Here is a 27083-nt window from a genome sequence, read left to right as displayed (position 1 = left end):
TTTTACATGTCTTATTGTATTTGCCGCAAATGGCATTAACTACTTGGCCGGACAAATTCAAATTCAAATTTCAAATTCAAATTCAAAAATATATTTATTCAGTAGGTAACATAGTTACACTTTGAATCGTCAATTTTTACATAACGAACGTCTCATCCGCCTAAAACTACTGCAGCTTCTCACAACCTGTATAGCCGGGGAAAAGAAGCTGCAAGAAAAACCTCGGCACAGGACCCTAGACGTTCTTTAAAAAAAATAAAAATAAACATAAAATATTGATATACAATTGAGTAATTTAGCTGCCTAATATCAGTTCTCAGACAGTTAATCCCATGCATTCATATCTTCTAAATAATCACTAACTTTATAATAACCTTTTTTGTAAAGTTTTTGTTTAACTACTGTCTTAAAATAAATGGGGAGCGCTGAAAGCTTTCACCCGGTACAAAATTTAAGACAACTCTAAAATTTTCCGACTCGAAATTTCACTTGATATCAACTCAGAATCATGGTCTGAATCATCCCCCTCAGTATTCGTTACGATGTCATTAACACCCTGTATGTTATACCTACTTACTTATGGGATATAATCATTTGAGAGCTCATCATCATCATCAACCCATTAACGTCCCCACTGCTGGGGCACGGGCCTTCCCTATGGATGGATAGGGAGTTTGGACCTTAAACCATCACGCGAGCCCAGTGCGGATTGATGGTTATTAACGACTGCTAATGCAGCCGGGACCAACGGCTTTACGTGCTTTCCGAAGCACGGAGGAGCTCGAGATGAAAACTTTTTTTTTGTGGTCACCCATCCTAAGACCGGCCGTTGCGAAAGTTGCTTATATTCAACAATCGCAGACCGAGCGCGTTTACCGCTGCGCCACCGAGCTCCTTTTGAGAGCTACTCACTGGAAAATTATCCTGAACTCCTTTCTGACATCAAAGCGCCTGTGGAGATATTAAACCACGCATACATACATACATACTTGGACAGAACGACTTCAAGTAAGTATGTTTAAATGTTCTTTGAATGTGGGTCGAGATGAAAGCCTACACTGCAAATATAATTCTCAGATACTTAATACATAAAATCATAATTAAAACACAAAATAACGGGTTCTTACCGCGTTTGAATCAGGGATATGAGACTCCCGATATTTCGACACTGTTGCTTTTTTTTTGACGTGACTTATTGTAGATTTGCCGCAGATGGCATTAACTACTTGGCCGGACAAATGGGGAGCACTGAAGGCTCTCACCCGGTTGTCTCACTGTTGCAAGTGTGTAAAGGTTTAATACGTTCTACTCTGAACCGGAGTGCATGTAGGAAGCGATTGATGAATGTGGAGGAAGCAAGAGAAGTGTGTCAGGATCGAAGCAAATGGAGTTCTATAGTCTCTGCTTACCCCGGTGGGAAATAGGCGTGAGTTTATGTACGTATGTATGTTGCACGTGCCATGATCACGGGATGACTGATGAGATACATAAAATCAGCATAACAGCCTTTGTGTTCCAGTGGTTAGAGCCTTAAGCTCACGATCTGGAGACCCGGGTTAGATTCCCGACGGGGACACTGTCGAAAATCACTTTGTGGGACATTCTTCTGTACGCTCAATATTAACCCTGGTGTCAGGGATATTATTGAGCCGCCAATGGTCCCTGAAATGGTTTATGTAACGACTACGTCCTTACATCAGTAAGTAGTAACCGGGACCAACGGCTTAGCCTGAGAACATCACCGATTGAGAAATTGGTCGGCGTGCTGCGCAACGGAAGGCGATTGGGGCAACCACCGTTCTACACGCCCTATCTATGGAGTAATGAAGGCGATTACTCCACCGACAAGAGCGCAGCTCTTAAATAAAGAGAGAGAGAGATGTACCCCAGTCATAAGAAAATAGACCAGGTAATTGTCACGTTAAATCTGTACAACTCCATCTATATTGTTTTGTCTGGATTTTCCCTTACGTTCAGCTGCTTGTCTTCCCGGGCATGTCGCAAAAACCGACAGAGGGATTGTGTCCTCTAACATGATGGACTAATGTTATGGGCGATAGGCTGATCCCTTATCACCATAAGGTTCATCATATCCAGCTTACGACATCGTATCAACAGTGGCTGCAAGTTGTCTTTCATTACTTGTGGCTCTGCCCACCCCATTAGTGATTACGGGCGTGAGTTTATGTATGTATGTATGTATGTATTTTCCCTTTCATTTTGTTGGGTCAAGTTGAAAATGAGAATTAATAGTCTTTTCCCGACTACACCCGTTTGAAACTCTCCTCACGTTTTGTATCAGTTTGTTTTCTTGGTTATTTCTGCACAGTACTGACCGAAAAATGGGTTTATTTTCGCTTGACAAATGTCTGTTGTTTGCTACTTAATTACATAAACTCACGCCTATTTCCAACCAGGGTAAAAAGAGAGTCAAATTCAAATTGATGTGATGTCCTAACCAAACTAGGGATCACAAAGTGATTTTTGATATGTCCCCACCGGGATTCGAACCCGGGGCCTCCGGATCGTGTGACCAACGCTCAACCAGTGTACCACAGAGGCCATGTAATATTAATTCAAATTCAAAAATATCTTTATTCAGTAGGTAACATAGTAACACTTTGAATCGTCAATTTTTACATAACGAACGTCTCATCCGCCTAAAACTACTGCAGCTTCTCACAACCTGTATAGCCGGGGAAAAGAAGCTGCAAGAAAAACCTCGGCACAGGGCCCTAGACGTTCCTTAAAAAATAAACATAAACATAAAATATTGTTATACAATTGAGTAATTTAGCTGCCTAATATCAGTTCTCAGAGAGTTAATCCCGTGCATTCATATCTTCTAAATAATCACTAACTTTATAATAACATTTTTTTGGAAAGTTTTTGTTTAACTACTGTCTTAAAACAATTGAAAGAGAGTATGGAATTTCATTTACATTTACAGGTTTGTTCTCCAAATAAACAAATAAATAAATTCTTAGAGTTATTCCATTATTATTTGATCTTGTATATTTTTTGTGGTTATTTTTTGTCCTTAGAAAAGGTTTAGTAAGATCTACTCTGAACCGGCGTGCGTGTATGAAGCGAGTGATGAATGTGGAGGAAGCAAGAGAAGTGTGTCAGGATCGAAGCAAATGGAATTCCATACTCTCTTTCAATTGTTTTAAGACAGTAGTTAAACAAAAACTTTCCAAAAAAATGTTATTATAAAGTTAGTGATTATTTAGAAGATATGAATGCACGGGATTAACTCTCTGAGAACTGATATTAGGCAGCTAAATTACTCAATTGTATAACAATATTTTATGTTTATGTTTATTTTTTAAGGAACGTCTAGGGCCCTGTGCCGAGGTTTTTCTTGCAGCTTCTTTTCCCCGGCTATACAGGTTGTGAGAAGCTGCAGTAGTTTTAGGCGGATGAGACGTTCGTTATGTAAAAATTGACGATTCAAAGTGTTACTATGTTACCTACTGAATAAAGATATTTTTGAATTTGAATTAATATTACATGGCCTCTGTGGTACACTGGTTGAGCGTTGGTCACACGATCCGGAGGCCCCGGGTTCGAATCCCGGTGGGGACATATCAAAAATCACTTTGTGATCCCTAGTTTGGTTAGGACATCACATCAATTTGAATTTGACTCTCTTTTTACCCTGGTTGGAAATAGGCGTGAGTTTATGTAATTAAGTAGCAAACAACAGACATTTGTCAAGCGAAAATAAACCCATTTTTCGGTCAGTACTGTGCAGAAATAACCAAGAAAACAAACTGATACAAAACGTGAGGAGAGTTTCAAACGGGTGTAGTCGGGAAAAGACTATTAATTCTCATTTTCAACTTGACCCAACAAAATGGAAGGGAAAATCCAGACTTCAAAAATTAAGTTGTTGAGTGACTTTCCACGCTTCGTTCCCTAAAACAATATAGATGGAGTTGTACAGATTTAACGTGACAATTACCTATTTTCTTATGACTGGGGTACATCTCTCTCTCTAGTTAAGAGCTGCGCTCTTGTCGGTGGAGTAATCGCCTTCATTACTCCATAGATAGGGCGTGTAGAACGGTGGTTGCCCCAATCGCCTTCCGTTCCGCAGCACACCGATCAATTTCTCAATCGGTGATCAAATCAAATCAAATATACTTAGCCCTAGAGCCCTACCAGAATCCATTTCCTCGGCCTCCAACCAGTAATGATACCGCTGCTGCCTGGCATCAGGGGTGCGCCTTTGGAGCTTGGTATACAATTACGTAGCAACTTATATTGCTTCTCATTATTTTGATCAGAATAATAATAGGTGGAAGATGTGTTACCCTAAGAAAACCTCAAATTACAATTTTAATACAAACTAAGCAAAGGCAAAGGCATTAACGTCATTCTGCCTACTTTATCTGCCAACCATTGCCCAATGGCTCAAATTAGCTTCCAAACGTTTTTTCGATTCTGCTCCGCACCACCCGAATCCCCTGGTAGTTGCGGCTTCCGATTACATCCCGCTTAGGGACGGTACTGAAAAGTATCGGCGTCCGAAGGACGTAATATACGATCCCGACGACCCGATTACTCTAGCCATAGAGGCAGCCAATCAGCTCGCGACACCAAACACTTCAGGACCCCGATACCGACCCCGCCGGCGTGGTCGACGATTTCCCTCATTCAGCGCTTATCGCTATCGACCCACTAGGGTCGATTAATTCTTTCAAATATTTTTCCTCTCAGACGACGCCCTGAGCCGAGGTTCGCGCCCAACTGGGCACCCTCAGGCCTGTTGTCTTAAACGTTGTACCGGGTGAGAGCCTTCAGCGCTCCCCATTTGTCCGGCCAAGTAGTTAATGCCATCTGCGGCAAATCTACAATAAGACACGTCAAAAAAAAAAAAAAAGCCTACTTTATGACATACTTATTAAAAAATATAAAAATAAAATAACTTCTGCATGAAAAGCAAATTGTTCAAATTCGATTTTTATTATAAGGAAATACCTTCAAATATACCTTACATACCAAATTGTTCAAAACTAGGAGAATGTATAAACTAGGTTTTAATGAATCTTACCTGCTTCTCAATTGAGTTACAAATGGAACGGATTTTACAGTGACGTAATCAGCAATGGGATTTTGAGAACGAAAACTGATATCGCCACCTTTTTCATATATAATACAGTCTTCTTCTATCGTGTGGGCTGTGTGGTGGATTACCAACCCCAGCAACCCTGGTGTCAGGGTTACTATTGAGCCGCCCAAGACCCCTGACATGACTCATGTAACAACTACTAACTTACATCAGTAAATAGTAACCGGGACCAACTGCTTAGCGTGCCTTCCGAAGCACGGATCTTTCTTTCGGACAATCAGGTGATTCAAGCCTGCAATGTCGTTACCAAACAAAGGACAGTCTCACAGTGATTTCGACATTGTCCCTATATAGGGAATCGAACCCGGACCTCCAGATCGTGAGCCAAACACTCTAACCACTAGACCACGCAGGCTGTTCTGATCTGTTCGATAGATTAGATATATTGTTTTCACTAGCCGGTACGTCCACCTACCCCGATACCGACCCCGCCGGCGTGGTCGACGATTTCCCTCAATCCGCGCTTATCGCTATCGACCCGCTAGGGTCGATTAATTCTTTCAAATATTTTTTCCTCTCAGACGACGCCCTGAGCTGAGGTTCGCGCCCAACTGGGCTGTTGTCTTAAACGTTGTACCGGGTGAGAGCCTTCAGCGCTCCCCATTTGTCCGGCCAAGTAGCTAATGCCATCTGCGACAAATCTACAAAAAGTCACGTCAAAAAAAAAGTTACATCCACATTTGGTAAACTTACCCTAAATACGACCCTGGATGCATTTATGAAGTGCAGCCAAATGGATTTAAACTTAATCTCTCTCTGAATAAGGTGGAACTAACTTAATTAAGGTTTCATCATCCTTTTGGCATTTAGAATAATGGAGTTTCGTACTGAATAGCTACTCAATGGTGCTAATTCCTGTAAATACCATCTAATTTTATTTTAAGTTATATCTGTCATTTTCTTATCCGCCGAAAAGGAAAGGGACGGGTAATCGACAAGCATAAAATTTATGGAACACACGTCAATTTTAAGCACAAATTTAAACCAACCGTCTAAAAATTTTACATCCGTCAATAACCCGGCACAGTTAAGTAGACAGCACGTCAAACGGATTGCATACCAGCGAGGTACCTTGATTCGCCCGGGTTATTCATTCATTTACTCATTCTTCCTAAAATTAAGAGCTGTGAATCATCCGTCCCTTTCCTTTTCGACGGATATGAAAATGACGGATATAACTTAAAATAAAATTAGGCGGTGTCTGCAGGAATCGGGGCCAATGAGAGACTTTGCAGGTTGCGTTCACAAAAAACAATATAGACCGCCTATTTGTACGATTGCTAAATGTTTTATAAATGTTTGTATAACATAACATGACATGACATGACATGACATGACATGACATGACATGACATGACATGACATGACACGACATGACACGACATGACACGACACGACACGACACGACACGACACGACATGACATGACATGACATGACATGACATGACATGACATGACATGACATGACATGACATGACATGACATGACATGACATGACATGACATAACAAAGTACAAAACAAAAGAGAAATAGAATTAGTACAATGGGCGGCCTTATTGCTAAGTAGCAATCTCTTCCAGGCAACCTTAAATGTATGTATGTATGTATGTATAATGTATATGTGTGTGTTTGGGTATGTGTGCAATAAAGTATATTTGATTTGATTTAGATGGCGTTGCACAGATTTAACGTGGTAATTACCTATTTCCGAATTACTCGGGTACATAACATACATACATAAACAGCCTATATACGTCCCACTGCTGGGCACAGGCCTCCCCTCAATCAACCGGAGAGGGTGTGGAGCAAACCCCACCACGCTGCTTCACTGCGGGTTGGTGGAGGTGTTTTTACGGCTAATAGCCGGGATCGGCGGCTTAACGTGCCTTCCGAAGCACGGATCATCTTACTTTCGGACAATCAGGTGATCAGCATGTGATGTCCTAACCAAACTAGGGATCACAAAGTGATTTTTGATATGTCCCCCACCGGGATTCGAACCCGGGGCCTCCGGATCGTGTGTCCAACGCTCAACCAGTGTACCACAGAGGCCGTGTAATATTAATTCAAATTCAAAAATATCTTTATTCAGTAGGTAACAAAGTTACACTTTGAATCGACAATTTTTACATAACGAACGTCTCATCCGCCTAAAACTACTGCAGCTTCTCACAACCTGTAATAGCCGGGGTAAAAAAGCTGCAAGAAAAACCTCGGCACAGGGCCCTAGACGTTCTTTAAAAAAATAAAAATAAACATAAAATATTGGTATACAATTGAGTAATTTAGCTGCCTAATATCAGTTCTCAGACAGTTAATCCCATGCATTCATATCTTTTAAATAATCACTAACTTTATAATAACCTTTTTAGTAATAATAATATTTATTCAGAAAAAAGGTACATTTTTTTTACATAATCAGCATTACAGTGTATTTATTATTTTTTTGCATGCATTCATGCCTCACCTCATTACGTGATGGTACTGTTTTGTGCTGTTTTGTTATTTGCTTTAGCTCAAGCGACCGACCATTTTGCTGTATACCGAAAATTTCGTGTACTTATTTCTTTTTTTTTGTTTTCCCTGAAGGGTAAGGCAAAGGGGACTATGCCCATACAGCCATGACTTACGTATTTTTTTTCTTGATAAAAATGAAAGGTGATGAAAGGTGATGACGATGAATGATGAAACCTAAGCCCCACTCTCGGCGCAGACTCCTACTCCGAACCCCAAACGAATTAACTCAAAAGTCCGCATAAAATTTCGAATTATAAACTGACTTGTTGGCACGAAAATAGATAGGTACACTTTGTTTATTGAATATTCCGATATAATAACACGCGCGAATGTTTTCCGGCTAACTTACTGCTATCATTAAACACAAAACACCACTTCGTATTAATTATTTAGATTATTCAATGAAGAACGCAACTGTCCCGTTCCCGCCAAAAAACATCTCGTGCATTTCTCAACCTTGACACTGGCAGAATTGTCAAAAATGACAGCAGCCATAGTTCAAAAATTGAATTGAATTAGATGAATTGCTTCGATGTTGCCATTTTAACCCTCCAGGGGCATTTAAAAAAATATTTTATAAACAAAGACAAAAATAACAAAATCAAGCGACAACTTTAAAAAAGAGGTCTCATTAAACGTCCGAAGTTAAAAATTACCTTCATAATGTAATAAAAAAGTTCACAAGTGCTTGTTAACTTTTCTCTCTCGTAAATTTCGAGATTTTTAAGGTTGTCTCCTTTGCGAAAAACTCTTTTAAATAATCCGTTTTTATTCTGTTTTACGTGACTAATTGTAAATCCCGAGAACATAAAATACGTACATAAATAGCCTATATACGTCCCACTGCTGGGCACAGGCCTCCCCTCAATCAACCGGAGAGGGTTGGAGCATACTCCACCACGCTGCTCCACTGCGGGTTGGTGGAGGTGTGTTTTTTACGGCTAATAGCCGGGACTAACGGCTTAACGTGCCCTCCGAAGCACGGAATCATCTTACTTTTTCGGACAATCAGGTGATTCAAGCCTGAAAAGTCCTTACCAAACAAAGGACAGTCTCACAAAGTGATTTCGACAATGTCCACATCGGAATCGAACCCGGACCTCCAGATCGTGAGCCTTACGCTCTAACCACTACACCACGGTGGCTGTTGAAAAAGAAAAAGAAAAATTATTAAATTGTCGTTTCCCTTGCTTCAGGTACCACCAATCGACTACCTCCGTCAAGTGACCTTAGACCTGGGAGGGGAGGGAGTACTCGGAGCTGTCAGTGAGAGGCACATGATCAGGAGAGCCCCTCCGACTCACGCGCAGCAGAGCACCACTACTGTCAGGGCACTAATCAGGAGATTCAACGAGGTAAATATTATATTAACACATGATAAACACAACACCACCACCAACACGACATCAACTTTGCACCAACATGACTCCAACACTGCACCAACATGACTCTAACACAACACCGATACCAAGACTACACCAACACGGCACCAATAATGCACCAACAGGACACGAATACAATACCAACTCAACAAATAACCAACTACGCCGATGCTACACTGGTGCTACGAAACGCTACGTGCCTGCTACACCATTGCTACGCCATCATCATCTCCCTAGCATTATCGCGTTTTTCACAGGGTCCGCTTACCTAACCTAAAGACTTGACAGGTCCGGTTTTTAGTAACTGTCTGTCTAACCTTCCAACCCGCGAAGGGCAAACCCGCCCAATACACGTTAGGTCACATACCTCCGTCACGATGTTTCCCTTCACTGAGCGTATGATAATCAGACATGAATTCAAAATCATTGGTTTATGCCCGTGCTGGATAAGAACCAGGTACCTAACAGAGAGAGTCAAGTGGTTTTCAAACTGACCTACAACGGACAATTCTCCAGGACAATTCAATAAGTAGTAAAATTACGAATCAAAGGACTTCAGAAACGAATCACTTGTTAAAATTAAAGCACATAGTAACGGGTTCTTACCGCGTTTAAATGGAGATATGAGACTCCCGATATTTCGACACTGTTGCAAGTGCCATGATCACGGGATGACTGATCATGCTGCTTAAAACAATGTAAGAACCACTTGTTGCTTAGATTAACGTTTCTCAAATTGGGTCCCGCTTCTTCTTCTTTGCGAGTCGATGGCGATCGATACTAAATTTTTGTTCCGTAGCCAAGGCACCAGAGTTCTGCGAAATTATCTACTATTCATCTTTTCACCATCTCCCTAGGATTATACCTTTTTCCACAAGGTCCGATTACCAAACGTGAAGATTTGACAGGTCCAGTATTTTACAGAAGCGACTGCCTGTCTGACTTATTAACCAGCGAAAGGAAAACCAGCCCAATACTGGTTAGGTCACATACCTCCGAAAATGCATGTCTCGGGAATGTGGGTTTCCTCACGATGTTTTCCTTCACCGCTGAGCACGTGATAATCATTCATGTTCATGAACCAAACATGAATTCGAAAACAAATACGACAATCAACGGTTTCGGCCTGTGCTGGAATCGAACCTGCGACCTTAAAGTGAGAGGCAAGCGTTCTACCAACTGGGCTACCAAGGCTTCCACACACTATCTAAGTTTAAGTTATACCTGTCATTTTCTTATCCGCTGAAGAGGAAAGGGACAGGTAATCGACAGCCCTATCCATGGAACACACGTCAATTTTAAGCAGAAGCTTGTTTTTTGACGTAACTTATTGTAGATTTGCCGCAGATGGAATTAAGCCGAGGTTAGCGTACAACATTCAAATTCAAATTCATTTATTCGTCAACATAGGTAAAAGAGTTGTTACAATATAATATATGTCGCACTATGTCGCACCTTTCGGTATACGAATTTAAAACATAATAGATTATTAAATTACAAATAAAATTATTAAATAAATTACAATAGCATTCAATATAATCAAAATAAAAAAATAACAAATATATTGTAATGAAATGTGTTTTCAATATAAACGTTAGAAAATTGTATGTCAAATAGGTAACATTAAGGTAAAAAAATAAAATAAAAATAAAAATACAAATGCTAATAACTTAAAAAAAACTTGCACAATGGTGTAAGTACTTAAATCTTATTCCACTTTCCATCAAAAAATTCCCTAATATTATAAAATAAAACTGGGCACTGGTTGTACCGGGTGAGAGCCTTCAGCGCTCCCCATTTGTCCGGCTAAGTAGTTAATGCCATCTTCGGCAAATCTACAAAAAACCTGTAATGACCTATAACCAAACTAGGGATCACAAAGTGATTTTTGTGAATTGTCCCCACCGGGATTCGAACCGAGACTTAACTACTGGACTACGGACTTATCGTTGCGACAATATACTCGACTTTGAATAAGTATTCTCGTATGATCCTACTGTCCAGGATTCGAACCTAAAACATTACCATGCGAACTAATTTAACTTCTGTACAATCACAGCAAAAGAAAGATCAAAGAAGTATTATAATTTCTTCTCCAATCTGGAAGATTTTCCTTAAAGGAGCTCCCACACGGCGCGAATCAGTTACGATATCGAACAAAATGGCTATTTGAATTGAGGGTGTTAATAGATTCCTGATTGTCCGAAAATAAGATGATCCTGGTTACTACTTACTGATGTAAGTAGTCGTTACATGAGTCATGTCAGGGGCCTTTGGCGGCTCAATAGTAACCCTGATATCAGGGTTGATGAGGTTGGTACTCCACTTAACAACCCACACGATAGAAGAGAAGAATAAATGACAACCTATATCGTTGCTTTATCACACTCCAGACACTTCAGATGTTTGTATGATTGTATGTGAAAACCTCCACATTACACAGACACTACACATTGACGTTATCGTACACGCGCATCTGTGTGTGACGTCTGATGCCATACGATAGAGGACTAAAGTAAGACCGAGGGGGTGAGGTAAACCTAGCTCAGCCGCTAGTGGGGAGCGGAGAGTTGCCGTTCTATACGTACTATAATATACAGGGTGTTAGTGACATCGTAACAAATACTCAGGGGGATGATTCAGACCATGATTCTGAGTTAATATCAAGTGAAATTTTCCGTCACAAAAGTATGGAACGGAAAATAATTTAAAAAGGCACTAAAATTTTCATGACTTTTCCGACAGGAAATTCCACTTGATATCGATTCAGAATCATGGTCTGAATCATCCGTCAAAGTTTTCGTTACGATGTCACTAACACCCTGTACTTATAAATTATTCCTTATTCTATGCCTAAAGCCGCACTATCTTTCCGATATCCGATCGTACCGTGAGGTAGGTCCTTAAGAAGACCGTTATCCATTTGAGTTGTAATACCAACTCAATTGTGCCCCAATGAATATTGATGAGCCCCTCAATCTTCAAATGATCCGATCAATCTTGGTTAATCGCCATTTTAATGTAAAATGGATATAGATTGAGGAGCTCGGTGGCGCAGCGGTAAACGCGCTCGGTCTGCGATTGTTGAAGTTGAGCAACTTTCGCAAAGGCCGGTCATAGGATGGGTGACCACAAAAAAAAAGTCTTCATCTCGAGCTCCTCCGTGCTTCGGAAGGCACGTTAAGCCGTTGGTCCCGGCTGCATTAGCAGTCGTTAATAACCATCAATCCGCACTGGGCCCGCGTGATGGTTTAAGGCCCGATCTCCCTACCCATCCATAGGGAAGGCCCGTGCCCCAGCAGTGGGGACGTTAATGGGCTGATGATGATGATTAAAAGAATAAAATAGAAAAGTAATAGTTTATTAAAAAAGGGCGCCACACACAAAAAGAAGACAACAACATTATATCAAATTTACACTAACACAATTACCAAAAAGCAAGACGGATGTTTGTCGAAATGATCATATAAGATAGTGGTGGACATCCTGAGATAAAAGAGCCTCACTCAGCACAAGTCGCGGCGTGAACCACGACGCTGATATTATGTTATATTATATAATAACTCAGAATCATGAGCTGAATCATCCCTCAGAGTTTTTAAATTATTATTCGCCACTAACACCCTATTCAAATTCAAATTCAAATTCAAAAATATCTTTATTCAGTAGGTAACATAGTTACACTTTGAATCGTCAATTTTTACATAACGAACGTCTCATCCGCCTAAAACTACTGCAGCTTCTCACAACCTGTATAGCCGGGGAAAAGAAGCTGCAAGAAAAACCTCGGCACAGGGCCCCAGACGTTCTTTAAAAAAATAAAAATAAACATAAAATATTGGTTTACAATTGAGTAATTTAGCTGCCTAATATCAGTTCTCAGACAGTTAATCCCATGCATTCATATCTTCTAAATAATCACTAACTTTATAATAACCTTTTTTGTAAAGTTTTTGTTTAACTACTGTCTTAAAACAGTTGAAAGGCAAATTCTGAATGTCAACGGGTATAGATAGATGTACTAAATAGATAGATGTACTTACTAAACAAATTTGGATACTATCCAGACGTAGCAAATCCATTCGAATCATGATCTGAATCAAAAAATGTTTTCGTTTATGTTACTAACACCCTCTATATCTACTTAAGGATTTTATCCGATTTTCATCTTTTTTGTTAGCGTTAACAAAATCAACAGCCTACCCGGGACGGTGCGTATTTGCATATTATGATGTCTATGATCGGATTACATAAATGGAACGTGTCCCTAGCGGGTACTAGTAGGGTGACCACAAGTTTCATTCTTAGCAATTTTTTTTCTTTTTTTTTTCATTTGCACATTTAAAAAAAAGTCAAACCCTATTTATTTATATTGTGAACCTTAATTGTTCAAAATTTCTTGATTGTCTTCTTCTTCTATCGTGTGGGTTGTGAGGTGGATTACCAACCTCATTAACCCTGGCGTCAGGGTTACTATTGAGCCGCCAAAGGCCCTTGACATGGCTCATGTATCGACTTACATCAGTAAGTAGTAACCGGGACTAACGGCTTAACGTGCCTTCCGAAGCAGGGATCTTTTTACTTTTTGGACAATCAGGTGATCAGCCTGTAAAGTCCTAACCAAACTAGGGATCACAAAGTGATTTTTGTGATATGTCCCCACCGGGATTCGAACCCGGTACCTCCGAATCGTGAGCACAACGCAACCACTGGACCACAGACGCCGTCAGAGTTCAGTGTAAAATGGATAATATAGAACGGTAAAGCAAAAACACCACAAGGACCCAATGAAGTGGCTCAGAAAAAAATATAATCGAGTGAAGAAATGGTAACTTGAAGTAAAAAAAAAATCAAAATTATATAAAAAAAATTGAAATAAAAAGAAAAAATAATTAAAAAATAATAATTTTAGAGCTGGCAGAGGAAGAACGTAAGTACACTGACAAAGTTGGAAATGTCCTTAGAAAAGGTTTAGTACGATCTACTCTGAACCGGTGTACGTGTATGCTATTGATGAATGTGGAGGAAGCAAATTGAATTCATCTTTTTTGGGGTTATGTATTTTTACAATAAAATACCAGATAATATTTTAAATTTGTCAGAGAACAAATTTAAAGCTCACGTGAAGCTTACTTTATGTAAAAAAGCCTATTATAAGATTAATGATTACCTAAATGATAAAAATGTCTGGTATTGAATGTGTTCCTCTAGTTATTAAATAACTTGTAATGTACCCTCATTGATTTAAAAGATGTGTTGCTGTTTCTTGTCATTTCTTCTCCTCAGCCATAACACCTTGCGAAATGACGTAAATTCAAAAATGTTACATTGACCTTCAACAAGTTTATCCATGATAATTACGTTGAATAAATGATTCTGATTCAGATTCTGCAAGAGAAGTGTGTCAGGATCGAAGCAAATGGAATTCTATAGTCTCTGCTTACCCCGGTGGGAAATAGGCGTGAGTTTATGTATGTATGTGGTGAGCCGTATCGCTGTCTATAATGATCGAACCAAGTATGTTAGTGAAAACTCAGAATAATGGTCTGAATCATCCCCCTCAGTATTCGTTACGATGTCACTTACACTCCGTACAAGTATCATGTACTTAGAGGATACCATACAAGTACGTACGGTCACGAGCATTAATAATGTATACACTTTGGTACCATGTCATATTAACTTTTTTGACAAATTGAAAGAAAGAAAGAAAGAAACATTTATTACTTCCGGACACCACAGACAGGTACATTACATTTAACACAGGACAGAAACCACACGGAAATCAATAAGTACATAGACAAAAAAATATATACCAAAACAAAAAGAAAAACAAACCAAAATCATAAAAACAATAATAATAAAACTAAGTATTCTAAATGCAACGCACTGACGGCCCGATCATCTGCGGTGGAGTCCGGAATAAAAGGACCTCGCTCAGCATAAGTCGCGGCGTGAGCCACGACGCTGGTATTCTGCGGGCCCTGCCGAGTGAGGCCACGGACATCGCGGTATATATGTACATAGATACATAAAATTGCAAATTGCACTGTAAGTCTCACTAAATGTCAAATATGTTAGTGCGACAGAGTCCTAAAGTGGGTACATTATATTGCTCATGACTGCACATTGTCCACAATGTTTGAAGACAGTTGGCCACTGCACAAGGGTCGGTTGAGTAGCCCTATACTAGCTGTCCTACAGTTTCATTTATGCTACTGAAGTATGCTAATATGATTCCTCATAAATTGCTGAATTGAAGTCTTGAGGAGCTCGGTGGCGCAGCGGTAAACGCGCTCGGTCTGCGATTGTTGAAATAAAGCAACTTTCGCAGAGGCCGGTCATAGGATGGGTGACCACAAAAAAAGAAAAGTTTTCATCTCGAGCTCCTCCGTGCTTCGGAAGGCACGTTAAGCCGTTGGTCCCGGCTGCATTAGCAGTCTTTTTTTTTTTTGTTTATGTATGTATGTATGTTGCTGAATTGTCATATTACTACCAGTTACCCTCATCATCATCAATTTAAGAGCCACGCTCTTGTCGGTGTAGCATTTTCCATTCCAGTATATCAAAGGCCAATTCCTTGACTTCCATATAAGACACGACGTTAACCTTTTCTTTAATCTGTTCCATGTAAGCTCTTCTTGGTCTCCCTTTCCTCTCTTTCGTTCTAGCTTTCCTTCTATGATGTTTTTAATAAATTCGTCGTGTCTTATAGGGAGGTTAAGGAATTGGCCTTTGACCAGTTACCTTATACGAAGGGTATTATAGGGATATGAGGGTAGGGTTCAAGCGACTAAACGTCCGAAATTGAGAGCTTTAGTTCACACTAAAGTTCAGTTTAGAAAGTCAACTGCGCTTCGTGGTTGATGCCAAGCGAGGACTAGGCTAGTTACCAACTAGTCAGATCAGTGACTTTTTACTAAACGTCAAAACATGAAATTACTTCTTCTATCGTGTGGGTTATGAGGTGGAATACCAACCCCATCAACCAGGGTTACTATTGAACCGCCAGCCCCTGACATGGCTAACGTAACGACTACTAACTTGCATCAGTAAGTAGTAACCGGGACCAACGGCTTAACGTGCCTTCCGAATCACGGATAATCTTACTTTCGGACAATCCGGTGATCAGCCTGTAATGTCCTAACCAAACTAGGGATACCAAAGTGATTTTCGTGATGTGTCTCCACCGGGATTTGAACCCGGGACCTCCGGATCGTGAGCCGAACGCTCAAACCACTGGACCACGGAGGCCGTTAGAAAAAAAATACTCATTGTTTCAAGAAATTAAACTGCTTCTGGGGGCACGGCAGTGCCCCCGCCAAGACGAGCAAAGCGAAGCTTAAACGAATTCAAACTTAACATAAGTTCACGACTATATCCCAATTAGGGTAGTTACAGATACATCCATCGCAAGATGAACGAAGGTATACACTTCACCGAGTTTTCTGTTACACCAACGTGAATCCAACTACGCTTTAGAAGCAGAGAAAAAAAAAACTTAGGGTCGAAGAGGATCTACCTCCTAGTGGTCCACCCTGGGCAACGGCATCACCTGACTCCCCAGTCAGTGATGATGGCTGAGTGATCCCCCCTGCAGAGTGGTAGGGCCCGTAAGGGACCGCCTGGCTTGCGACCACCCTCTCACTCAAGTCCGGCGCCAAGTAGCTTGCTGCGTTCCGTCGCGTGTGTAAGAGTGCCAGTGCCTTTCTGGGTAAGCTCGTTCCACCGTCGATCTCTTCTCCTCGTGGAAGAATGAAGTCAAGAGCAAACCCATCTTAATTAAAAAAAACGATACCCATCTCGTTTTCTCCCACAGGTCTCCGCGTGGGTGACGGAGCTGGTGGCAAGCCAAGCCGGCAGCGAGGAAAGGAAGGCGGCGTTAGCTTGTGTGCTTCGAGCCGCTCTCACTTGCTGGAATATAGGCAATTTCAACGGAGCCATGGAGATCGTAGCGGGCCTCAAGTAAGTAAAGATGCTTCTTATACAGGGTGTTAGAGACATCGTAATGAAAAGTTTGAGGGTTGATGATTTGAAGTGGAATGTTCCGTCGTAAAAGTATCGAACTGAAAATAATTTTAAACAACACTAAATTTCTTTATGAATTTTCAGACAGGAAATTCCACTCGACATCAACTCAGAATCATGGTCTGAATCACCTCAGTATTCGTTACGGTGTCACTAACACCCATACCTACTTGTATGGCTACCTGTACGTACTTGTACGGGGTGTAAGTGACATAGTAACGAATACTGAGAGGGATGATTCAGCTTATTATTCTGAGCTAATATTAATTGGAATTTTCCGTCGCAAAGGTATAAAACTGAAAAAAATTAAAAAAAACACTAAAATTGTTATGACTTTTCCGAAAGGAAATTCCACTCGATATCAACTCAGAATCAAGGTCTGAATCATCCCCCTCAGTATTCGTCACGGTGTCACTAATACCTTTTATATTCTATAAGGTTCTAGAAAGTTCTAGAAAGTTATGGAAACTTTTAGAATGTGATGGAAAAAATGAGAATTTAAGGTTTTATACGAAAAGAGAATTATGGCAAAACTTCGAATCTCCGAAAGGAAAGTATACTATTCTTGTAGGTCCTGGAACTTTCTAGAATATTTTACTTTAAATTATATTTTGTATTTGATTTGAAGAATACTTGAACATGAAAAGAAGAAAGAAATTTTGAAGAAGAAACAGGAAGATTGAAGTACAGTCGGTAGGGGTTTCTTTCGGCCTTCAGCTGTTGTAGACTGTAGGCCGGCGGAAACTACTTGCTGACTGTACTTATGTCGACGACGAAGATTTGGCTGAGTGTACTTGAAAAAAGAGAAGCCTTTTTTATTTTATTTTATTTTTTTTTGCTTACAATGGATGTATCTCTGACTAGCCCATTTTTTGTTTTTTTTTAATACACACGCATTTGTTTTGTTTTGCGTTTAAACGTCAAAATATTTAAAGTAACGACTACTTACTTACCAACATCATAGGGCGAGGCTGAATGTGCCTTTCGAAGCACGGACCATCTCACTTTCGGACAATCGGATGATCAGCCTGTCAAATTCAAATTCAAAAATATCTTCATTCAGTAGGTAACATAGTTACACTTTGAATCGTCAATGAACGCAACGAACGTCTCATCCGCCTAAAACTACTGCAGTGTCCTAACCATATGCCTGTAATGTCCTAACCAAACTAAGGATCACAAAGTGATTTTTGTGATATGTCCTTACCGGGATACGAACCCGGAACCTCTTGATCGTGAACCCAACTTTAGACCACTGGACCACAGAGGCCGGCTATGTAATTTATTTATTTATTTATATTTGGGTAACCAACAGCTACAAAACAATATATACAATTTAATGAGTCTTAAGCTATGTCATTGAGCCAATAATAGCTTACCACGAATTACTTGAGCAGATAGTTATGTATCACGTAAAAACTACAATAATTGTTTTTCTACCTAATACTTTAGTAATAATGCTAATAGTATGCCGCCTTTTAAGTATATATATGTATTTCCCACCGGGGTAAGCAGAGACTATGGAATTCTATTTGCTTCCATCCTGACACACTTCTCTTGCTTCCTCCACATTCATCAATCGCTTCACACACGCACGCCGGTTCAGAGTAGACTCTGCCAGCCCTACCACCAACCTTCGCTTTATATACCGCTTTCGTAATCCTTATAATCCTAAGTAGTTTTACTTAAGTAGGTAAAAGAGGTAGAGGTAGGTAGGTAGGTAGGTTGCCTGGAAGAGATTGCTACTTAGCAATAAGGCCGCCTATTGTACTAATTCTATTTCTCCTTTGTTTTGTATTTTGTTTTTTCCTGTTTGTGCAATAAAGTATTTGTTATGTTATGTTATGTTATGTATATTGAATCTCCTTTGACAGAAATAAGTTTTGAAATATCATCTTTTTTTCTGACAGAATTGATGATCAGACGTTTGTTGGATAAGCGTGTACTGTATTGTCAATATTGAGGTTCCGTACGATAATATCTTATAATATTATTATAATAAGGCACCTAGTATTAACCTAATATTATTACAATAGGAGCTCGGTGGCGCAGCGGTTAACGCGCTTGGTCTGCGATTGTTGAAGTTAAGCAACTTTCGCAAAGGCCGGTCATAGCATGGGTGACCACAAAAAAAAAGTTTTCATCTCGAGCTCCTCCGTGCTTCGGAAGGCACGTGAAGCCGTTGGTCCCGGGTGCATTAGCAGTCGTTAATAACCATCAATCCGCACTGGGCCCGCGTGATGGTTTAAGGCCCGATTTCCCTATCCATCCATAGGGAAGGCCCGTGCCCCAGCAGTGGGGTCGTTAATGGGCTGATGATGATGAAGGCACCTAGTGTCGCCTCTTTTATATTGTCGTGCCCTTGCAGGGCGTCAATTGTACCTTCTTACTATGTTCCACCTTAATTTAAGTTTGTAAAGTGCAATAAATGAATATAAATATATAAATAATGGTGCCAATTCCTGCAGATACCGCCTAATTTTAATTTCAGTTATACCTGTCATTTTCTTGACAGAGAGAGATGGGTAATCAATAGGCATAAAACTTATGAAACACACGTCAATTTTAAGCAGAAATCTAAAACAACCATTTAACATTTTACATCGGTTAATAACCCAACAGAATTAAGTTGACAGCACACGTCAAACGGTTTGCATAACAGCGAGATACTTTTTGATTCGCTTGGGTTATCCATTAATTTGCTCATTCTTCCTAAAATTTACGACTGTCAATCATCCGTTTTTTCAGCGAATAAGAACATGACAGGTATAACTTAAAGTAAAATTAGGTGGTGTCTGCAGGAATCGGGGCCACTGTCTCGCTAAGTATTTAGGACATCAGACATAAAATACCATTATTTCACCAGGATCCATTATTTAAGTCTGATCTGAGTTGCATTAGTTGCATATATATATATAACTAATGCATATATATATATATATTAGTTTGTAATGTTTATTGTATTGTATTTGTATTGTTGCTGAAAAACTTTCATGTCGTTCGAATGAACCCTAAAATAGATTCCTTAAGAGAGCAAAAAAATTGTGGATTCCTAAGAGAAGACTCTTAGGGATGTGAGTAACGGATACGAATTTATACAATACAGTAAACGAAAGAAGAAAAAAGTCATATACACAGTATAGAGGAGTGAACAAAATAATACCTTAACTTAACTTAAACCTAGAACCCACCTAAAAGACCTAGAAGGACTTACATTGACCAAATTGGAGATGTTCTTAGAAAAGGTTCAGTACGAGATCTACTCTGAAATCTGAACCGGCGTGCGTGTATGAAGCGATTGATGAATGTGGAGGAAGCAAGAGAAGTGTGTCAGGATCGAAGCAAATGGAATTCTGTAGTCTCTGCTTACCCCGTTGAGAAATAGGTGTGAGTTTACGAATGGATGTATGTGTATCTCTAAAGAGGGACATCAGCTCAGGCAAATGTTGTGATACTTCATCATTGAAGATGTGCCACAATATCATTATAATCACTAATTCAAGAGCCACGCTCTCGTCAGTGTAGCATTCTCCATGCTACTTCTTTAGGGCAAAATAGAGCAGTGGTTTCCCTCTTGCCTTCCCCGCAGTACTCTGTCTGACGCGACTGTGATGGCGCCCAGCGGGCTTAGCACCGTAAGCACGCGACTCTTTCTCGCCTCGACAGAGATCATCTGTCTCTTTCTGTGCAGTACTGTGAGAGAGTGACGGGTGACGTATGTCGAGGCGAGAAAGAGTCGCGCGCTTACGGTGCTAAGCCCGCTGAGTAATCTATTTTATAGATGTAAAACAAAATGTTGCCGTTTTAAACTGTTGAAAACTCGCCTACAACAATAAAATAACTGTGTTTTAAACTTCATTATGGGCAATTTTCGGTCACCTGACGTCATGTTTCGTTTTAATTAGTTTATAGAATATCAATAGAAAGTACCCACGAGGGACCAACTAGAACTAAACACGCTAAGTATATCATTATCACTAACAGTATATCACACATTCAAAAATTCGTTACACAGTTTATACGTAAGTACTCCGTTATATCCCTCGGTAAAATTAAGAAAATGTTGTTATAATTAAGATAAACATAGTCATCAACAGCAGCGTTTTAAAGCGAAAATAATGATTGATTTCGGTTTCAAACGGCTTTTTACCGTTTGTTTTTTTTTTTGATTAAATGGTTTTAAACCGGCCTATCTATAGTCTATTTCAAAGCCGTACTAGGACTCCTATCCGAATAGTACTGACAGTTACTGCTGCCCTCAGTCTGCCTCTTATTTCATTATAGGGATTCAGATCTTCTTTTGCCCATAATAAATCGTACGAAACAAAAGAACTACAATTGAAAATGCGTTGTCGCCGTTTCGACATCGCGTTCATTTGAGACACAACTCTATACCGCCGCAACACCGCGCGATCTGCCCGCTGGCATCGAGAACGGAACAGCGGCCGCCGCGCCGCTAGCGCCCCCACTGTCGTCCAGATTGAGGCCTAAAGGTTAGGTTACACAGTGCGAGCAGCTGATGTGACAAAAGACAGCTACTGTGCCTGTGTACTCGTATGACAGTAGCTCGACTCGCCTCCCACGGTCACACTATGCAAACTGCTGGCGTCGCAGAAGACAGCTACTATACCAGTGTACTGGTATAATTCGTTTGTATCATGTCGCCCAAACAAGAAACACTGTGCCTGGCGTGGGCCCGAGCGTACGAGCTACTGTCATTTCGCAAAATCGTGCGAGTTGACGACCGAGCGGCGTGCGAGTGGTGTGGTGGGGGAAGGCAAGTAGCGAGTGAAAACAAAAACTGTTGAAGTGACTCGAACGCGAGCAACTGTCCCACTCGCACATGACAGTAACTCGTATGATGCGGTCACACGTGCGTAGTAGCTGCACCTCGATAACTGAATCGGTCAGCTCGCATGTTAGCTCGCACTGTGTAACCTAGGATTAAAGGCTCTCACCCGGTTGAAAAAAACAGTGCGTTACATCACTAGTGCTGTGAAAATCTTTACTATCCACTGGACCCACATCAGCTATCTGTCACAATTTACCGAGTCCACTTCTCATGCCTCATACATAAATATGAGTGCACAAAACAGGGTGTTAGAGACAAAGTAATACAAACTGAAGAGGGTGATTCAGACCATGATTATGAGTTACCAAAAAAAATTGTTTTCAAATAAAATTGGCTATACGAGCCATCACAGAGCACACCAGAGAGCAGACTTTCCAAGCTCTTGAATGACAACCTTCAATGAATCCACCAGCTGCTGCCGCTGTAGTCGAAATCGACTGTGAAGCATCATCATCATCATCTGAGTTACCACGTTCACCGTGTAACTTCTTCTATCGTGTGGGTTGTGAGGTGAGTACCAACCTCATCAACCTTGGTGTCAGAGTTGCTATTGAGCCGCCAAAGGCCCCTAACATGGCTCATGTAACGACTACTTACTTAAACCAGTAAGTAGTAACCGGGACCAACGGCTTAACGTGCCTTCCGAACGGATCATCTTACTTCCGGACAATCAGGTGATCAGCCTGTAATGTCCTAACCAAACTAGGGACCACAAAGTATTTTTTGTGAAATGTCCCCACTGGAAATCGAACCTAGGACAACGATCAACCACTGGACCACGGAAGCCGTTGTTAAAATAAGTTTTCATTGACCCAGTTGGATCAACTATTATAGACGGCGATACGGCTCACCTATAACGTTAGGCCAGGCGCGCACTACAAGTTTTTCGCCGCGCGGCAGAAAAGAGCAGCGGCATAATGTCGCACTGTAATACTGCGCCGCTGCGGTGTCTCTGCCGTCAAGTGCGCGCAATACAATTTAAAACTGTTTTTGACGGCGAGGGTGTGCTGCCGCCAAAGGATGTTTTCGGGGTACCGAACTGAGCATAGTACCCCGCTAGCCACAAGTTAGTAGTGTGATTAGGGATCGACGATCCTACAGTGTTGTGTTGGAAGTTGTATAATTATATGCGTCTTGCTGTGTAAACTTCGATACCGCGTTTCACGACCGCTTGAAGACTGCATTATTGAATGTGACGCCATCTGTTGCATGTGAGCGGAACTAGGTGGCCAACTAGTAGGTCCGCTACACTGTTTGGTACAGTATTACAGTGCGACATTATGCCACTGCTCTTTTCTGCCGCGCGGCGAAAAACTCGTAGTGCGCGCCTGGCCTTAGTCTAACAGATAACACGGTGAGGTGTGGGTACTTAGTTCATCTTGCGATATATGTACCACTGACTACCCCAACTGGGACATAGTGAGCTCATGTTATATTTTTTTTTTTTGCATCGTATCAACAGTGGCTGCAAGTTGTCTTTGATTACTTGTGGCTCTGCCCACCCCATTAGGGATTACGGGCGTGAGTTTATGTATGTGTATGTGTATGTTGTATTTTGAATGAGGATTCAAGCCTGCCATTGCAGGCTTACGTACAGTCATGAGCAATATAATGTACCCACTTTAGGACTCTGTCGCACTAACATATTTGACATTTAGTGAGACTTACAGTTCAATTTGTCAAAAAAGTTAATGTGACATGGTACCAAAGTGTATACATATTAATGCTCGTGACCGTACTATAAAGACAGTCTCATTAAGTGATTTCGACAATGTCCCCATCGGGAATCGAACCGGGGCAGATGGTGGGCCCAATGTTCTAACCACTAGACCACGGAGGTTGTTATAATGAAATGGCAATATTTTTTTTTTCGGAAAATTCTGAATTATCTCTGCCTCGTGTACTGGTAGAACCTGATCTTTTTTTTAATCTTTCGGCAACCTTTATAGGACCGAGACTGAATAGAAGTGGAATGGAGTAGATTTAACAGCCTACGTTGTCTAGTGGTTAGAACGTTGGGCTCAAGATGTGGAGGTCCGGGTTTGATTCCCGAGATGGGAACATTGTTGAAATCACTCTGTAAGACTGTCCTTTGTCTAGTATTACAAGTTTGAAATGATAGATCACTTGATTGTTCAAAAAAGTAACATGATTCCGTGCTTCGGAGGGCACGTTAAGCCGTTAGTCCCGGTTATTAGGCGTTAAAACCAACCCGCAGTAAAGCAGCGAGGTGTAGTATGTTCCATACCCTCTCAGGTTGATTGAAGGAGGTCTGTGCCCAGCAGTGAGTATATAGGCTGTTTATGTTCATTAGTCTTCATTATGGTTCTCTTTTCTTCAACTCTTTCCAGCACTTTTTCATTTGACACCATTTCAGCCCAGCTTATACCCTCCATCCTTCGCCAACACCACATCTCAAACGCTTCCAACCTCTCTCTGTCTCTCTGTGTCATAGTCCACGTTTCACTTCCATAGAGTACAATGCACAAAAATGCATGGGGCAACATATGCTGTAAATTGTAAATAGAATAGATACTAAGTTTCCTGCTAACATAGTTTTTAAGTTTTTTGTCACTAACACGATATGGATTTTGGTCTGAAATAAAAGTTATTATTATTATTATTAATGCTCCAAATGATTATAAACGAAAATATATTTTTTCTACTCCTCTACTTTAATCTGGCATTTAAATAACCAAAAAGTCTAATATAAGTACATACATAATTAAACTCTTTGAAAAAGTGTACGCTCTATGGCCTATAAAAGCATTGTTTACAAAGTGTAACTGTACTATAATGTCGCCAAAAAAGCATTGTTGTTGTTTTTTTTTTTTTTGACCTGGAAACTGGCACCTTTACTTTGTTTGGTGCCATAGATATACTATAAAAAAAAAGTATACATTTGCCGCCATTTTCCCGCGCGTACAATACAATAAACAAACAAAACAAATAATTCATCAAAATACCGATCTACATATCAACACTGCAGTAAAACCTACCAATGTACCCAATATTACCATATCACACAATACCATTCAAAATTTACATCTTCATTTTTATAAATAAAATTTTTCTTTGTATAATTTTTGTTTCATTTAAAATTACGTCGTCGTAGAAAAAGTATTGTATGCAACGTTGTATAACTAGGTCAAAAAATGCTCGTGGCGTCTCTTATTGCGATGTTCGCCAAGGCTCACATCGCAACTCACGCCACTCGCATTTTTTGACCCTTCTTATACAACTGTTGCATATAATACTATAATTTTCGAGTTTGAGTTCAGAGTCCTCTCAGACGACGCCCTGAGCCGACGTTTGCGCCCAACTGTTGCCAAAAATGTCGTATTGGGATAGAGTCCTCAGCGCTCCCCATTTGTCCGGTCAAGTAGTTAATTCCTTATGCGGCTTATCTAAATACAAGTCACGTCAAAAAAAAAAAAAACAAAAACAAACTGATTTACTTTTTTGTTAGCACAGGCGTCTCTAAATATTTCTCTGTTCAATTTAATCCAGCGATTCGTATGTTTCCTCCTTAACAAAATAATTCCCAGCAATATGTACTTTCCTCACATCTTTTCGTACTTCGTATCCTTATTTTCGTGAAATTATGACTTCTCGTGAGGATAAGGCCAATGTTCTTCTATCGTGTGGGTTGTGAGGTGGATTACCAACCTAATCAACCCTGGTGTCAGGGTTACTATCGAGCCTACGTACTTACATAAGTAAGTAGTAACCGGGACCAACGGCTTTACGTGCCTTCCGAAGCACTTACTTTCGGACAATCAGGTGATCAGCCTGTAATGTCCTAAGCAAACTAGGGATCACAAAATGATTTTTGTGATATGCCCCCACCGGGATTCGTACCCGGGACCTCCGGATACTTCGAAATCTCTATTTTCTTATTATTATGTCTTCGTTTTTCGCTCTCTCGAACGCTGTAATTGGTCAAATCCGCACATCTCCGCTCTTCTCCGCTCTTCTCCGCCCATCTCCGCGTCAGTAGAAACCCGGCCTAATTTATGTTTGTGACATGCAATAAATGAATACCAATACCGGAAATCGAAGCCAGAATCTCCGTATCGTGGTAATTACTATTGTTCAATTCAATAACCCGAAACAGATAACTAAGTTTTTATGGCTCGCTTTCGAAGAAAAGCAGTAAAACCTTCCAAGCTTGAGAGCGACTTCGAATGCATTAAAATAAATACCTAAAATTCCAAAGCCGACAAAATCGTGACTTCAAAGAATTATGTTCACTGGATGAGTTGTTAGCTAAATTACTAATTTTAAAATGCTATATATGTATTGTCAAGACATACGGGGTACCTATAACGTAGAACCCTTGCCCAGGGATAAGGGTAAAGACCTCAACGGTTGCAGAGGCGAAGATGGAAGCCATCGGTAAGGCAAAGTAGGATGGAAGGGGCGCGTCACAGGGACTGTAACCTGAAACCTGATAGAGGGCAGCAGTAACTGTCAGTACTATTCAGAGGCGGAGGACAGGAGTCCTAGTACGGCTTTGTAATAGACTACTCTGGGCGCCATCCCACTCGCGTCAGACAGAGTACTGCGGGGCGGAAGGCAAGAGGGAAACCACAGCCCTATTTTTCCCTAAAAAGTAGCATGGAGAATGCTACACCGAAAAGAGCGAGGCTCTTAAATTAGTGATGTGTGTGATGTGATATATGTATTGTACGGGACTGTAAACCGTACGAACTATTCTATTGAGTTTGCTTGTTCAATAAAGCGCCGCGCCGTAACGAATATCGAGGGGGGTAATTCAGACTATGATTCCGAGTTGATATCAAGTAGAATTGAGCATAATAATCTCCAGGGCAAAAATCAAATATTGACTATCATGCAAAGAGATCCCTCCCTATCACAGGAAAGCTTAATCTTAGTATGATCGGCTATTTATCAAAAAAATACTTTCGTTTAAGTACAGTTTACGCAAAAGGAATGATAAAAGTTACATAAATTATACATTACCGTTAAAGTGGCTATGGAATTTGAGAAGCAGTAGAGCTGTCCTAGTTATCTGTTTGCAGGAGTAGTAGTAAAAGAGAGTGGGGTTGAACTGGCGACAGCGGTTCTCATACAAAATGCGCGTTAGGCCTTTCCAACCAGGACCCCGATACCGACCCCGTCGGCGTGGTCGACGATTTCCCTC

General features: G+C 40.6%; 1 protein-coding gene across 1 annotated transcript in view; it reads left to right on the top strand.

The window, feature by feature from the left end:
- LOC126379030 (1-phosphatidylinositol 4,5-bisphosphate phosphodiesterase epsilon-1-like) overlaps nt 1-27083 on the top strand; it is a 119746-nt gene that overhangs the window by 12849 nt on the left and 79814 nt on the right. The window contains exons 3-4 of the mRNA XM_050027618.1: nt 8851-9009; nt 16856-17001. Of these exons, the coding sequence (XP_049883575.1) occupies nt 8851-9009; nt 16856-17001 (305 nt within the window). The remainder of the gene's footprint in view (nt 1-8850; nt 9010-16855; nt 17002-27083) is intronic.

This window comes from Pectinophora gossypiella, chromosome 27 (assembly GCF_024362695.1).
Source record: "Pectinophora gossypiella chromosome 27, ilPecGoss1.1, whole genome shotgun sequence".
In the NCBI taxonomy this organism is placed as follows: domain Eukaryota; kingdom Metazoa; phylum Arthropoda; class Insecta; order Lepidoptera; family Gelechiidae; genus Pectinophora; species Pectinophora gossypiella.
The sequence above is the reverse complement of the archived record's forward strand: the minus strand, read 5'-3'. Positions and strand labels throughout refer to the sequence as shown.